The sequence below is a fragment of the Typopeltis vanoorti genome, chromosome 1, assembly GCF_054136105.1.
Source record: "Typopeltis vanoorti isolate ZY-2024b chromosome 1, IOZ_Tvanoo_1.0, whole genome shotgun sequence".
In the NCBI taxonomy this organism is placed as follows: domain Eukaryota; kingdom Metazoa; phylum Arthropoda; class Arachnida; order Uropygi; family Thelyphonidae; genus Typopeltis; species Typopeltis vanoorti.
In genome coordinates, this window is record NC_143549.1 from 74,021,881 (window position 1) to 74,040,380 (window position 18,500).

General features: G+C 34.4%; 1 protein-coding gene across 1 annotated transcript in view; it reads right to left on the reverse strand.

Moving 5' to 3' along the window:
* Positions 1-7,937, reverse strand: part of LOC150110090 (uncharacterized) — a 232,993-nt gene extending 225,056 nt beyond the window's left edge. The window contains exon 1 of the mRNA XM_090391299.1: positions 7,900-7,937. Within this exon, the coding sequence (XP_090247425.1) occupies positions 7,900-7,923 (24 nt within the window). The 5' untranslated portion in view covers positions 7,924-7,937. The remainder of the gene's footprint in view (positions 1-7,899) is intronic.
* Between the last annotated feature and the right edge of the window lie 10,563 nt (positions 7,938-18,500).

Here is an 18,500-nt window from a genome sequence, read left to right on the forward strand (position 1 = left end):
AAGAACCAGTTCCTTTATTGAAGATGAATATAAGTTTAGTAAGAAGGGAAATAGAAATGCTGCTAAGAAGACTGGTTGGTGCATGTCGGTGATCTAAACGATCATCCCAGAAAGTTGTTACTGCTCTTCTAAGTTAAAGGATATTTAATCAGTAATAGGAAAAATTAAAAAATATAAACATAAGTGGATGGAACACGTTTAAAAAAAATTAAAACAGAAAGAATACCAAAACAAACCTCAAATTACAAACCATTAGGAAAACATTTGTAATTTAAGCCCTGGCAGGGCTAAAAATTAATGTAAACAGCTAATTGCGATGTAAATAATGTGATATTATATATAGAGAATGATCATCTAGATGATTCTTGGATTCCACAGAGCGACTGTAATAACTTTTCAGTATTATAATAAAAATTAATGAATATTCCCACCATGTGTGCTCGATACTAATTTTAATATTGAGTAAATTCTAACACTTCTTTGTACAAACTTCGAAACTTTGGAGCTGTATATATACCTCTATTTTCTGCAGTGCTTAGAGTTGTTTTTTATAATATTAAGAGTTTTTATTTATAATGCCTCTTACATAGATTAATTAAGACATATTAACCAGTTTAACTAATGTGAAAATGTAAAATATAATTTTTTTTTCACATTTTCACTGCACTTGTTTTATTTTGTTCTGCTCATATTTGTACAGACATTCTTCCGGTTAGATAATTTTCTAAAAACTTGCAGTTTAATGGTTTCGATTCCGTATTTTGGTTACAGCATATATAGTTCTGGTGCAAGAACGTTGAACTATTGAAATTCTGTGATCGAGACAGAACTTTAATATTTTCTTGTAGTCAAATTTTTAAACAAAATAATTTTCTATCAGATCACTGAAATTAAGCTATTATTACACAAATAATACTTTGCCGTCACTGGAGCAATTCTACGTGAGGACTTAGAAATGCTCAAATGATCCTAAACCTCATTTTTAATACAGAAAATTTAATTGTTTTTTTTTTACAGAAAACAATTAAAATTTTAGTTTAATTATCTAAGAATACTAGGGATTCCATTTTTTTTACTCGCTTTATAGTTCTGTCACAAAGATAAGTTCTGAAAATAAATAAATAAATAAAAGATAAGAAAGGAAAAATTATGCAAAGACAATTAGTAAAGATTTGCCTTTCCTTTTTTTTTTCTTCTTTTTTTTTTTTTTTTTTTCAAATGAGCCTATTTTTTCTGTCCTCAGCAAGAATAATTTGCATTTACAACGGACAAAAAAAATAATAATTTAATTAAGATGGTAAAGTCGTTCCGCTTCATAAGGGAGATGATAAGACTAAAGCTTAAAAGCTTCGAATTATAGGCCAATCTCTGTGTCTGGAATTGTGGTTACAGTATTAGAGAAGTTAATCAGAACCAAGTTTCAGAACTGGGTAAACAACAACTTTCTTTTATGATGGTCAGTATGGGTTTGCTAAAGGAATATTGTGCTTTAGTAATCGTCTAATTTATTATAACAATGAGACAAATGCATTGGATAAAGGTGATGCATACACAGTGGTATACTTGCATCTTGCAATGGCCTTTGCCACATTACAAGTTGCTAATTAAATTGGAACGAAGTTCAGATAGTAGATTAATGCACTGGATCGGAGACTAGCCGTCTGATAGAAATCAGCAAGATGTCTATGGAGGAATTATATCCCAGAAGAGGTAAGTCACTAGTGGCGTACCTCAAGGGTCTGTTTTGGGGCCGTTGCTATTCATCTTATATGTTAATGATATTGGGTGGTGATATGCAGTTGTTTGCTAGAGAACTTGAATGCACTGGCCGAATAGAGTTTTCAGTTCATTGCTGCAAAGTGTAAGATTATGAAATTTGGGAAGCAAAGATGAGATGTATACTACACAATTGGTAGAAATATCTTGGAGGAGAAGTTGAGAGATCTGGAAGTAACTGTGAACAATGACCCAAATTTCCGAGGACATATTGCTAAAACTGCACAGATTTGGTTACCTGCTTTCCAAAAGAATGAGGAGATATTGAAAAAAGTCAAGAAACGATTGACTAAAGTGGTTTCTGGTCTCTGAAATGTTGAGTATGAAGACAAATGCAGAAAATGGAATTTGAAGAAACTGCTGATAAAAGGAGAAGGAGGAGGAGAACATGATTGAGAGATACAAGTTCTTAATAGGTTATTCCCAGATTAATGTGGGTGAGATTTTACATAGAATGAGGGGAAAACAAGAGACCATCTCTGGAAGATGTATATAAATAAAGAGAGTATGAGCAAGGGGAGGTGAAGAGCAGGGTTTTTTTTTGCATGCAGAGTTGTAGTTGATTTGAATGCATTGTTTGTAAGTGTTGCAAAACAGAGACAATGAATATATTTAAGGCACGGTATGATGAACTGTGTATGTGTGTGCTAGTGGAACCGCGTGTGATGAGTCTTTTGATTCCATGGAGGTCTGATAATAATGATAATAATAATCAATTTAATTGATTGGTACTCTGTAATTACTTTCAACTCCATCCCTCGATGAGTTTCCTGACACCATGAAGATGCCTACAGATAATCATCATCATCAAATTCGTGACATATACCCTCATGGGTGTAATGATCTTATGATAGCACTACATGAAAAGTTACATCATTATTAACTTCCTATCCACAATTTTCCTCCAAATCAATGTTACCTGTCAAGATTCCGATATTGTCAGATCTCATATATCTGTCATCTAATCTAGGGCACTTTTTATTGTATCAATCCATCGACATCTTGGTCTTCCTCTGGGTCTTTTTTTCTGCCATCCATCCTGGCAAACGAATACTTTTTTTGCTAATCTTTCCTCTCAAGTAACATCATACTACGTGAGATTAACTCTCCTAACACATTCCTGGATGATAACAATGTCAAGATTTTCTTTCCTCGTATTCTCATTTTTAATATGATTCTGCCATTTATGTCACCTGTTTTTAACACCCCAATCTTTCTTTCTCAGAACTCTCATATCTGCGGTCTCTAGTCTTAGATCAAGAGTTTCATTTCTAACCCATCTCTCAGATCCATAAGTTTAAATTGGTTTGAATACTGTCTTGTATATATATATATACAGGGTGTTCGGGATAAATTTGACAGTTTCGTAAGGAAAAAGAAAATCTTCTTTGTATCTATTAAATTTAATGAATTGACAAAAAAACATTACAGGCAGAGTTAATTACAATACTATCAACAAGATTTACTCAAAATAACCACCATTAGCATCGATCACAGCTTCAATTCTGCTTCGGAACCTCGAACAAGCTGATGCTACAGTCTCCCTGGGAAGGGCCGCAAAAACTGTTTTAATTTTATCCATTAACTGGGCTTTTGTATTACTGGAAGTGCGATTGGTGTCTTTTTCAACTGCGCCCCATACAAAATAATCCATGGGGTTAAGGTCTGGGGAGTTTGGAGGCCAAACATTTGGACTGGTGAAGTCGTAGAAATTTTCAGACAACCATTTTTGACTTTTCCCAGAGGTGTGGCAAGGGGCCGAATCCTGCTGCCATACATACGGCCTACCATTGGCTACCCTTGTTATCCAGGGCTTGACTACAGTTAGCAACTCCACGAACAAAGCCCGAATTCCAATGCCAGGGTTCTTCAACACCTGTTCCTGCAGATTTGCGAGGAATTCTGCTGTACGAACGCAATCAGATCGTCTGCTAGGGATCTTTCTTCTTGCTACATCCTCGTAGTCACCATTGCAAGTCTCTAGCATGCCTGATTGTTTTTACTGTATTCAGGGAGCATTGGGCAGCAGTCGTAATATCCTTATTTTGATGGCGGGCACGAATCATCATGATACAAGTTATTCTCTTCCATGATTCAGGTGGGTTCCAGCTATCCATCCTTTCTGACATCTTGTATATGAATGAAGAAGGGTCCAAACTTTTAAATGAAGAGAAGTGTGTGTTAATACATGTAACTTACGGAAAAATATAATTAATTATAAATATGTCAAATTTATCCCGAACACCCTGTATATATATACAGCTAATTTGGTGTTTTGACTAATCTTTCTCTTATTATATGTAAATTTATTCAGTTGACTTCTTACAATACTAGGGTTTGCTAATTCCGCTGCCTATTTCAAAATTTAATTTGCCATCTTAACTAAATATTGTGCCTAAGTAGCTGAAATGTTTTACTTATAAGTTTTCCATTCAGGATGCAGTTGATGTCCTCAATGTTTCTACCTATATTCATTGTCTTTGTCTTTTTAATGCTGACTTTCATACCAAATTTATTACATCCGTGATTCAATTTAGTCAGGGAATCACGCAGACAACTGCCCTAGATTCATTCAGGAGTACAACATCATCTTCATAAAATAAAGAGCGAATGACATCGCCAACTTTGATATCATCAGATTTAATATCAGATTTAATACCGTTTCCCTTCATAACGTGATCCATATATAGATGATGAATAGCAGTGGAGATAATGTGCGCCCTTGTTGAACAACTGACTTAAGATCAAACCAACCTCCTGTACCCCTTGAATTCTAGTTGCGGATTTACATACAACTCAAGTTATAAATCTGATAGCTGCTGATTTACAACTCAAATAAAGACTAAGTATTGCTTGATATGATGTCCCATTGACACCATATAACTGTTGCGATTTGAATAGCTTGGCACCTTGCCATATGCTTTTCGAGATCTACAAAACTTAAGTACAGATCCTTGACATATTCCCACGATTTCTTAACTATTTGTCTTATCTTAAAGTGAAAATCTGATCCTGCAACCACTATTTGGCCTGAATCCGGCTTTTACTTCACCAATCTTCCCTTCTCAAACTTTTCTTAGCATTTACTCAAGAATACTTGCATAAATCTTACCAGGAATACTCAGCAGAGAAATTGCTCTGTAATTCTCATATTACATTCAGTTTTATTTCCCCTTTTATAGATAAGTACTATGAGTGCTCTACTCCAACCATCTAGAATTCGATACCCTCACCAGGCCTTCTGAATTATGCCGTGTAACCACTGTAAAACGTTTATAGCTCCATATTTTAGCATTCCTGGTAGAATTCATCTACTCCAGCTGCCTTTACACATTTCATATTTGTGATAGCTTTTTCTACTTCAAGTACAGATATATATTCCAGACGGCATTCCTGTTGAGTGTTTTCTACTACTATGCTGTCACTGCTTGTATCATTCAATCTTTCAAAGTAATTATTCTAAACATCTAGGACATCTTTATCTTCACTTTTCATGTCATCTTTATAATCTCTGATTCGTTTTACAGTACTCTTTCCTTCATCTAAGCTTTCAATAGCCTCCATATTAATTTACCACCTTTCTGATATTTATTTCCAATGTTCTAACCAAAGTCTTCCCATGACCTTTGTTTAGCTAGTTTTACACAGTGTTTTGCTGTCTTACATTTGTCTTTGTATTCTCTAAGAGCACAAGCTGCGTTATTTGCCAGGAACTTTCCGTATGCTTTTTCTTGACTACCTCTTTGACTTCCTGAGTCACCATGGAGTTCTGATTTTTCTATCCTTGCAGATTACCTCACCACATGCCTCTCTGGCTGAATCAAAGTTTTTTCTTGGGTTTTACATTGAATCTCCAAGGTTTGGTTCTTGTTTTCAAACTCTTTCATTTTTTTTCTTGAATAATGTTTGCGTATGTGGGTCTAGAGTTCATATCTGATATCTGTTCAATTTTGATTTGTTTCGATACTTTTTTACACACCATTCTTTTCAATATGAAGTTCAATTTTATCCAACTGAACGCTAAATGCTAATCACTTCCGATTTCAAATCCTCTGTATACTCTTGTGTCATGGACCAGTGGTAAAACATCACTGTCGACAATAACGTAGTCCATGAGACTTTTCTTATTCCTTGCATCTTCTCTCCGTGTGAATTTGTGCACATTTTTATGTGGGAACATTGTGTTAGTAACTAGTTATTACCATGTCCCGATAATAATAATAATAATAATAATAATAATAATAATAATAATAATAATAATAACTTAATTTTCTTGTGAATTTAGATCATGTTCCTCAAGGTGGATATTGTCTATATAATATTAATATTATATTTTTGTGCAGAGCTTACTTGATGGCGTTCTTCATTTCTCAAAACGAAAATAAATTGTCAAAATTAAATTTCATTATTCTGATCATTATGATTTAAGCTCTTATCCAGTGGATAATTTTAAATCATAAAGCTCCTATCTTTCTTAGAGGCTCTTTCGTAGATTTTGTTCGTAAAGTAATTGGAATAACAACAGTATTTTGCGTCCTTAGATTGAAAAGAACTAGAGTTAAAATTTTCATCGTAAAGAGAGCAATTTTTATATGGGCTTTTTCAATTAAAGGTGAGTTAGTTGATCTCATACGAATGCAGCAGTAATTTTCTCCTGGAAACTCACCGATTTACAGACATATAAATCGACTGGGTGAACACAGTATTTTTTAGTAAAGTAATTTACTAAAAAAATACTATTGGTGGTGGACGAGGAAATGACGTTATGTACATAGATGACGGTAGCGATGTTGGTATAGTTGGTGGAGACGGTGATTTGTGTGAGTTATGAATATTAGAGTAGAATGACCACCCTCGATGAGTCATTGCACTCCTTGCAGGTGTCACGTAATAGTAATATTTTTTTTAATTATAAAAAAAGTCAACGGTCTGCAATAGAAACTTTTAGATGGATGACAAACTAGATTACAGCTTAAATCGTAAAGATCACATAAATAAATTTTATTTCGACAATTATCTTATCTTTTCTTTAAAAGTCGAAGTATAACTTTAATGAATAAGCTATCACCACCTTTAGAAATTGAATATTAAGTGGCTTACATGGAAAAGAAGTTTAACTAATGAAAATTTCAGGGAATAACTGAATTGTGTTCCTAACATGCAAAATATGACAAAGTGCTGTGTTTCTAAACTACATGGAAAAAATGATTCGATTTCTTTTTTGATACAATATATGATTTGATTAAAATCTCAAAAAACTCCGTCTTTAAATGGGCGCTGCTACTGCTCTCATTGCAATAAGTATATTCCAATTTTACAGCTAAGTCGTGAAACTCCAACACATAACCCAAAGCTTGTTACGGAGATAGGCCAAAAATTATTATTATTATTATTATTATTATTATTATTATTATTATTATTATTATTATTATTATTATTATTATTATTATTATTATTATTATTATTATTATTCCTGATACCTCCAAGGAGTCCGAAGACTCATCGCGGGAGGATACCTACAACTGTCTCAATCACTACACCGAACCTCTACTACGAATCATCTCCATCAACGCCATCTACCGCCCACCACAACTAGTGATATCATAATGATATCGCTGCCCTTTGGCTGAACGATGCGTGAGAACGCTATGACACCAAATAATAATTAATGAGAAGTCATCTATTCTAACCTTGACAAATTTGGACTGCCACAGCAGAAAGCTCGAGAGAGAGAAACTTCTTTATTCGGTCAAGGGCAAACCAAAGTGCATTAAAAAACAGAAAAAAAAAAGAGATCATTGATAACATTGCAGTGGAACTTAGTCTAGACACGTGGTGAAAGAATAGTTCAAATTCATTAGGTTGAAATCGAATATATATGCCCTTAAAGATGTTACAAACCGTGTATTACCATCCAAATTTATAATCAGAAAACATACAGCGACGTAAATATAAAAATAGTTCGCAGAAATGCAAGTATTCTTACGAATATCACGTTTACACTTTTGCAAATACATGTATGTTAGAAGCAGGCATTATTAGACATTAGACAAATAATACTTACTAAAGAAATAAAACCTTTTCATGCATTCCTTATAAATCATGCTGCATATCATAGATTACCTGAAAAGAATATTCCGTTCGCATTCAGCACATTCAGTAACGGTGGCGTTAAAACATTAGCGCAAACACCAAAACAAGCGAGCGTGGTTTAAATATACTGAGTAGGGAATTCCCCTGTAACGAAGCAGAAGTTATTGGAATGTCACTACCTGACGCACAACGTTTGGCGCCTTACGTAACATTTTATGTGGCGCTGAATTTAACCGCCTTTATCATGTAAAGGCGGTTAAATTATATAATAAAGGTTGTGTGATTTGAATAAGGCATTAATGAATTTAGTAACGTTCATTAAAGTTATATATCATACAGACAAATCGGCCATTAAGAACACACGCAATTTACAGACAAAAAATACTAGTTGTAGTGGTAGTGATGGAGAAGGTGGGCGGTAGATGGCGTTGATGGAGATGATTCGTAGTAGAGGTTCGGTGTAGTGGTCGAGATAGTTGTAGGTGTCCTCCTCATGCGATAAGTCTTCCAACTCCTTGGAGGTGTTAGGAATAATTTTATATATATATATTTTTTTTTATATTTTATTATTTCTCAGATAAATTACATACATTATATGCAGACAATTATGCATAACAAATACTTTCTTGTACATAAATTTTTTTTAATGATAATAATAACAATAACTCTTTACAACATATATTATTATAATATTCATAATGATAATTATTACAGATGTTTCTTTGCAATATTACACTCTATATATACAATATCAATGGATATGATCACTCCATATTGCATACTTTTGTTACAGTTATCACATACATTACATACATTTGATTACATATGATACATTACTTACATTTGTTTACATATGATACTTACATTACGTACATTGGTTTACATGTGATACGTACATTGCATGCATTTGGTTACATCTTAGATGAGAACTAATTTCTCTGCTTTCATCCTCGAAGCTTATATGTACGCTTATCTGAGGATGACACCAGTTGGTCATTATTTATTGGTTTTTTTTTGCTTGGGAAGCTACGAAATCTATGATTGAGAAATTCGCGCACACGCACGCACGCACGCACACGCGCGCAAACACACACACACACACACACACACACACACACACACACACACACACACACACACACACACACACACGCCCCCCCCCACACACACGCACGCACGCACCCCCCCCCCACACACAAACTTGAAATTGTATTGATGCGTCACTGAAATGGAAGCCTGAACGAATATATTGTGTTTCATTAAGTTTGTGTGGTATTTTGGGTGCGTGTTTCGTGTTCGTAGTATGTCCTTAGAGCTCTTTTCAGGCTATTGTAGTTTGTAAGGGTTCTGTATTCAAAAGGTAATTTGTATATCATTTCTGGGATATAGAAGTTTCGCGTGGCCTTTCCGTAGTGATTATTGTATTTTTATATGTGATATAATTAGTAGTCTGAGGTCTTGTTATACGGTATGTATTTCTGCCTGTCCTGTAGTTGGCATCGAAATAATGTTTTAGCAAAGCTGCATAGTGACATAAATGTTTTGCTGTCAGTATTTTGTGCTTTGACATTGCAATGTATATAAGGTCGTTATTCTCTCTTTGTTCCCAAAAGGTCAGTTTTATCACTTTGTACTATAGCGACATTAAGCTATTTAATTTGTAGGGTGCACAGAAACCATACGTTGTTATTGCATATCTTAGTATATTTTGGCATAGTGCTTTGTATATTAGTGTTTTTTAGGCGTATGGGAACTATGCCTTTTAACCTGTAGAGTTTGCCATAGCCACATAAACCATCTATACCTTGTATAGATGGTTTATGTAGCTATTCCAGTTCATATCTGCATCGAAGTAAATTCCAAGGTATCGTATTGTTTCAACCTGAGTGATTGTAGTGGTTTTGCTGTTCTGTGCGTTTTTTATGTTGGAAAGTGGATGTTGGATGGTTATATATTTGTTATCAACTGGTCGAGTCAGTGGATTTCTGAATATCATTAATTTTGTCTTTTCTGAGTTTAGGTGTATGGAGTATTTCGTGAGCCAGTCTATGACCAGATTTATGTCATGTTGCATACTTGTTTGGGCTATGCTAGCGTTATTATGGATGGATATTATTGCTGTATCGACGGCGTATTGGAATATCTTACCTTTGAGTGGTAGCTGATTAATATCGTGCGTAAATGTTGAAGAGAGTTGGGGAGAGTACAGCTCTCTGTGGTACTCCACGGGTTACTGGTAGTTCTCTGCTTCGGTTTGACGCGATATGTGTGATATGCTTTCTATTTTGAAGGTAGTTTGTAAACCACCTGTGAAGAGGCCTGTCTATTCCAACATGCCTCAGCTTTTCTAACAAGGTTTGATGTGTAAGTGAATCGAATGCTTTAGTTTGATCAATAAAGACTACCGTGGCAATTTTGTTTTTGTCTAAGGCAGTATTAATTACGTCTGTAAAGTCTTCCAAGAGAGTTGTTGTTCCCTTATTTTTCTGAAAATCATATTGTGTTTTTGGGATAATATGAAAGATCTCAGTGTATGCTGTGAGTTTCTTCAGTATGATCCCCTCCAAATTTGATTGATAATTGGTAATGTTGCTATGGGTCTGGTAATTGCTGATTAAATTTCTTTCTCCATATTTGTATATGGGTGTGATTATGGCGGTGTTTAACATACTTGGTATCTGTCCTGTTTTAAATATTTTTTTAATTAATTTTAGTAGGATAGGTCTTAAACTAGTTGCATGTTGCTTTATATCTTTAGATCTGATACCATCTATTCCTGGGCCTTTGCTTGGTTTGATTTGATGTATTGCAGAGAGAAGTTCTGCTTCTTTTATAGTTGGGAACCATAATGTCTGTTTTGATTGTGGTCCAAGTGGAGGGTCTCGTTTTGTGATTGGGGGAATATTTCTGTGCAGTTCTTGAATGAAGTCTGCAGAGTATTGGTTAAAGTCACTTGCTAGTTGTTGGATAGGTTTTGCGTCTTTCATGAAGCTGTGTTTTATGGTTTTGGAGGCGGTGGTGTTGGGAACAAAATAATAATAATAATAATAATAATAATAATAATAATAATAATAATAATAATAATAATAATAATGGTTATTAAATTCTTCGCAGGTGGTTACTCTACACTGCACTACACGATTCGAGCTGCACCAGAAAGCTACAGAGAGCGACAAAAAATTGTTAATTAGTTAAAGAAGTATAGCGAAAGTAGAGAGTTTAAAACAAAATAAAAAAAAAAAGGAAATTTGCCGTTGTTCTTCCAATTGCACAAATAAAATAGTATCAGATTGGAAATAATGTTGAAAATTTATTAAACAGTATCATAAAATTCCATTTCTTTTACCAGATGCAAGAGCATTTAAGAGAATCCTAAATACCAAATATCTGAAAAACAAATATTTCGAACGTAAAAAAAAAGTACTGAGGAAGAAAGAGATTAGTTACAATTTAGTAACAGTTACTTGGTTAATAGTATGATTTTCATCACTGGGTACATAAATTCTTGTCCAAAGTTAAAATAATATCATAACAGTGGCAACAGTAATAACAGAATCCATAATTATTAAAAATTGGTGGTACTTTCAAATTTATTTTATTTATTTATTGCTTGTATTTTTATGAATTGATGAGGTTGATGTTAATGATATGCAATAGATAATTGTATGTCTGAATAATATATCTTTGTTACATACAGTTTTCAACAAACATTATGGGGTTTTATGGCTTATTATTATTATTATTACCTAGCACCTCCAGGGAGTTCAAAGACTCATCGAGGGAGGGTACGTACGCTACAACTCTTCATCAACCGTAACTACCTACATTTTCTACATCAACGCCATCTAAAATTATTATTATTATTATTATTTATCTAAAGCCGACCACCACTAGTATTTTCACAAACAAACATCCATATCTACGGTGGGATTCGTGCCCGCAACATTTTGTTTGGAGAGCGGATACGCTAACCACTCGGCCAGCCAGGCTAGCGAAAATGCCCAGTTCGTTATGTTTTTATTTATGTATTTTTAAGATTATTATTATTATTATTATTATTATTATTATTATTATTATTATTATTATTATTATTATTATTATTATTATTAAGAATCCACAAGAAAAGATAATGAATTAAATAAAAAATAATAATAAAAAAAATTATAAAGATAATAATTACAGGTCATAATAAATATTTTGAATATCTAAACTGAGCATTGATTATGCGTAATAAGCACTATATATATACTGCAATTTCGATTTTATTTAGCGCCTTTGGATATATTGGTTGTTAAATATAAATGGTCACGTTTGCCAGTAGAATTTATAATTATTATTATTATTATTATTATTATTATTATTATTATTATTATTATTATTATTATTATTATTATTATTATTATTATCATCTACAAATAATCCTTATAAGCAAATGCAGAAATTTGTATTTCTGTTTGATTTGATATTTGTATTGTTCCGTTAATTTATTACTAGAAAAAGGTTTAGAAAAGCCAGCTTGGCAGATCTTGTCCAAGAACTATTTGATAAACAGAATAAAGAAATAACAAAAAAAATTAGCGAATATGAAGAGTTTGTTCAATTTAATAATTCAAAAGTCGAAGAAGTCTTACAAACTGTAAAAGACATTAAAACCAGCATTAACGCATTAACTGAGAGACAGCACAAATTGATAAAAGACACATCGGAACTCCGTCAAGAATTTAATTCCCTGAAACTACAATACGAAGTTTTAAACCAACAACAACATAAAGAAGACCTTGTTATAAACGGTCTTCCAGAAACCGAATCCGCAGAAAATCTCAGAGACGTAGTTTTAAAGTTAGGCCATGCAATTGACATCCCCCTACAGCATAATGATATTCAGACCATAAATCGGTTTCCCAGGAAGAACAGAAAACAAGGCTCCCCACGACCCGCACCAGTCATAGTTCGTCTGACAAGCAAAGCTACAAGAGACAATCTCATAAAAGCCAGCAGACTAAAAAAAACCAGTAGTCAAGGATTTAAATGCATCGCAAGACAATACGCCAATCTTTCTATCTGAGTATTTAACACCTTTCAATCAGAATCTTTTGTACCAAGCAAGAAAAGAAAAAACAGAAAAAAGTATCAATTTTTATGAATCAAAGACGGCAAAATATTCTTGAGAAAGTCACAGACTTCAAAGTCTATACAAATAAAAAGCTCGGAAGATATAGACAGGTTGCCAGAGTGAAACAAAAGAGTCCGACTTAGTTCAATAAGAAGACCTCAACACAACAAAAATGAATGTGAACCATTAGATAGATGTAATTACACCAGAATACATCAGTAATTGTACTTTCGGATCTCTTGATGCATGGAAACAAGTCAAACAACACAGTACAAGCGAGAGGTCTCTCAATCTTGCATATTAACATCAGAAGCATCCGAAAACATTGGTTATTATTGCAGGCTTATCTGAGGAAGTACACTGATATTATTGATATAGTGATTCTTACAGAAGTATCCATAACTAATGACGAAGCGACTGCTTTCCAAATTCCAGGCTTCCAACAGCATAGATCATGCCGCCAAACAAAAAGAGGGGGGTGGAATATTAATATTTATCAAACAAAAATTAATAGCAAAAGAAACGGCCTATCAGTTTGAGCATGCTGAAACCCTATGCCTCGAAATCATTAATACCACGAATACACAGCACCCCATAATACTAAATGCCATTTACAGGCCACCAAGCCTAAACATGATAAAATTCTTACACGAACTCAATTGCTGGCTTTCAAGCCAAGAAATATGCTCAACCGAACACCTAACGATAATTGGCGACATAAACATAAATATTGCAAATGAAAACCAGAACAACACTGTACAATACCTAGACGCACTATCCATGTATAATCTAATACCAACAATGACATCATGTACTAGAGAAGAAATATTCGGAAATACTATCACTGCCTCCTGTGTAGATCATATAAACGTCCGAGCACCACCAAATAGTTACACTGCATCAGTAATAAAGTGCAAAGTAGCAGACCATTACTTCACCGCTCTAAACCTGCACACCAAGACAATACCCATGCAATGTCCCACAGAAGAAAAGCGACAGAAAATAATAATAGGCGAAGAAATAGTCAACCACGAAATAAGAAAAACAGACTGGGAACACCTGGCATCAGATTCAGCAGATATCTTATACAACAACATTAAACTCACACTACAGGAAATATATAAGAAAGCTACAAAGAAAGTCCGAATTCGATCAAAAACAACACAAAATCCTTGGATAACACAAAACTAAATCCTAGAAATACACAGAAAGGACGCTTTATGGAAAGAATTAAAGCGATATCCAAATAACACAACTTTAAAAACTGAATATAAGATAACAAGATATCGCCTTACAACACAAATCAGAAATGCAAAAAGAAGCTACTACAGAGTCAAACTAACCTCCGCACAAAACAACATGAAACAAACCTGGCATCTGATTAATGAGATGCTAGATTTTGTTCCCAATACCACCGCCTCCGAAACCATAAAACACAGCTTCATGAAAGACACAAAACCTATCCAACAACTAGCAAATGACTTTAACCAATACTATGCAGACTCCATCCAAGAACTGCACAAAAATATTCCCCTAATCACAAAACGAGACCCACCACTTGGTCTCGCAATCAAAACAGACATTATGGTTCCCAACCATAAAAGAAGCAGAACTTCTCTCAGCAATACATCAAATCAACCAAACAAAGGCCGAGGAATAGATGGTAACAGACCTAAAGATATAAAGCAACATGCAAATAGTTTAAGTCCTATCCTACTAAAATTAATAAAAAAAATATTTAAAACAGGACAGATACCAAGTATGTTAAACACCGCCATAATCACACCCATATACAAACATGGAAAAAGAAATTTAATCAGCAATTACCAGACCCATAGCAACATTACCAATTATCAATCAAATTGTGGAGCGGATCACACTGAAGAAACTCACAGCATACACTGAGATCTTTCATATTATCCCCAAAACACAATATGATTTTCAGAAAAATAGGAGAACAACATCTCTCTTGGAAGACTTTACAGACATGATTAATACCACCTTAGACAAAAACAAAATTGCCATGGTAGTCTTTATAGATCTAAGTAAAGCATTCGATACACTTACACATCAAACCTTGTTAGAAAAGCTGAGGCATGTTGGAATAGACGGGCCTCTTCACAGGTGGTTTAAAACTACCTCCAAAATAGAAAGCATATCACACGTATCGGATCACACCGAAGCAGAGAGCTACCAGTAACCCGTGGAGTACCACAGAGAGCTGTACTCTCCCCAACTCTATTCAACATTTACACGCACGATATTAATCAGTTACCACTCAAAGGAAAGATATTCCAATACGCCGTCGATACAGCAATAATATCCATCCATAATAACGCTAGCATAGCCCAAACAAGTATGCAACATGACATAAATCTGATCATAGACTGGCTCACGAAATACTCCATACACCTAAACTCAGAAAAGACAAAATTAATGATATTCAGAAATCCACTGACTCGACCAGTTGATAACAAATATATAACCATCCAACATCCACTTTCCAACACAAAAAACACACAGAACAGCAAAACCACTACAATCACTCAGGTTGAAACAATACGATACCTTGGAATTTACTTCGATGCAGATATGAACTGGAATAGCCACATAAACCATCTACACAACAAACTCCGAACAATAAGTGGCAAACTCTAAGGTTAAAAGACATAGTTCCCATACGCCTAAAAACACTAATATACAAAGCACTATGCCAAAATATACTAAGATACGCTATAACAACGTATGCTTTCTGTGCACCCTACAAATCAAATAGATTAATGTCGCTACAGTACAAAATGACAAAACTGATCTTTTGGGAACAAAGAGAAAATCACGACCTTATAAACATTGCAATATCAGAACACAAAATACTGACAGCAAAACATTTATGTCACTATGCAGCCTTGCTAAAACATTATTTCGATGTCAACTACAGTACAGTCAGAAATACATCCCGTATAACAAGACCTCAGACTACTAATTATATCACACATAAATACAATAATCACCACGGAAAGGCCACGCGAAACTTCTACATCCCAGGCATGATAAACAAATTACCTTTTGAATACAGAAACCTTACAGACTACAATAGCCTGAAAAGAGCTCTGAGGACATACTACGAACAAGAAACACGCACCCAAAATACCATACAAACTTAATGAAACACAATATATTCATGTTCAGACTTCAAGTTCAGCGACGAATCAATACATTCCAAGTGTGTGTGTGTGTGTGTGTGTGTGTGTGTGTGTGTGTGTGTGTGTGTGTGTGTGTGTGTGTGTGTGTGTGTGTGTGTGTGTGTGTGTGTGTGTGTGTGTGTGTGTGTGTGTGTGTGTGTGTGTGTGCGCGCGCGCACGTGCGAATATCATGGATTTTGTAGCTTCCCAACACAGCAAAAAAAAAAAAATACACATAATAACGAACTGGTGTCATCCTCAGATAAGCTTACGTATAAGCTTCGAGGATGAAAGCAAAAAAAATTAGTTCTCATCCGAGATGTATCATATGTAACCAAATGCATGTAATGTACGGTATCACATGAAAACCAATGTATGCAATGTATGTATTATATGTAAACCAATTTACATAATGTAAATATCACTTGTAAATAAATGTAAGTAATGTATCATATGTAAACAAATATATGTAATGTATATAATAATTCTAACAAATGTATCTAATGTATATAATAACTGTAACAAATGTATGCAATGTAAAAAAAAATTCTTTTAAAAGTAAATCATGAGTTTACACCGTATATGTTTGTCAGAATAATGAAACATAATATTTAGATTGCATATGTGTAAATACTGTTGTATAATCGCACCTTTTCAAACTTGAAAAAAAATAGTAAACCACAACATGTAATATTATACAACTTATGTAACGTAACGCTGAACAAGAAAAAAAAATCAGCTAACGCCTTTTTATTCCCGTATACAGGGAGTAGGCGAGGCCATTTAGCCCTATCTAACTTTGGAGACTGAGTGGGCAGTTCAATCTCCACTGGTACCAATCAGAGATAGATGGCCCAAGGCTATCAATAATTAAGTTACACAGTGAAGAGAGACGGCTCAAATGTGCCGCCATCTAGTGGTCCCTAACCCTAACACAATATAATTAATGTCTGAAATAATGTGGGTTCTACGGTTGATTTTCTTGAGTTTACAGGACGAAAAACCCGAGTTTCCGGGAGGAAAAACCCGCTTGCCCATGCCAGAGATCGACTAATTCGGGAACCGGTCGAAAAAAGGCTTAGAAAAATTTCCTCTAGTCGCCGACTAGACTCGAAACCAAGTCTTCCTTCGTGCGGCCAAGCGCCATGGTGTGTAACGCTGAACTATATAATTGTAAATTATTATTATGATTATTATATAAAAAAAAACTGTTATCATCATTACTATTTAAATCTCATTATATGTAGCACAAAGTACAGTGCTGAACCTTGTAAAATAATATACTGAATAGATGATCATTGTACATATGTAAATATTTGAAAGAACAATAAAAAAATAGAGGGCGCTGTGTAAGCATTTGAAACGGCGCACAGTGATATCACTGCCCCCGTTCTTTATAGTTTTAAAGTGGTTCCAACACCTGTTATTAATTTGAAAGTGTTCCCAAGTAACTTTACCAGTTACGCCGAAGACAGTGATATAAAATTCACCAAAATCGGCTAAGAAGAAACCAAATTTTGAAGTGTTGAAAATTAAACAGAGAGGACAGCGGTCAACAACGAGCGAAGGACAAAGGACGTCGCCATCTTTACAATCACGCCTCCCTACTCAAGGGAAGAAAGGTGAGTTATGAAGTGTCTCAAATGCTTGGAGGATTTTATTGTCCGACGGAAACCAAATAGCCTGTGCGAAATGCAGCAGGATTCTACACTTAAAATGTGCCGGCTTTTCAGAAACAACCTGGCAACGTAAAACCAATGCATCACGCGAGGAATGGAAGTGTGTAATCTGCAGGAGGAACAAAGAAACAGACCTAAGGCAGCCATTTATGACGCAGCCGATTATACTGGAGGAAAATTCGGATCACGATCTGAACAGACAAAAAATGCAAGTGAGTCCTATAATTTCAACTCTTTAAATATACTAATAGAAAATGGTCTAGCGACTATAAAAGCCAGCTTAGTAGATCTTGTGTAAGATCTCTTTGACAAACAGAACGAACAAATAACAAAAAAAACTAGCGAATATGAAGATTTGGTCAAACATAATAACTTAACAGTCATAGAAGTGTTGCAAACGGTAAAAGATCAAAATCATCATTAATGCACTAAATGACAGGCAGCACAATTTCATGAAAGAAACATCTGAACTCTCAAGAACTTCATTCTCTAAAACTACAATACGAACGTTTAAATCAGCAGCAACATAAAAAAAGATCTTATCATAAATGGTCTTCCTGAAACTGCACCTACAGAAAAATTCAGAGACATAATTTTAAAATTAGGCCATGCAATTGGCCTAATTGCATGGCCTAAGACAGTGATATAAAATACTGA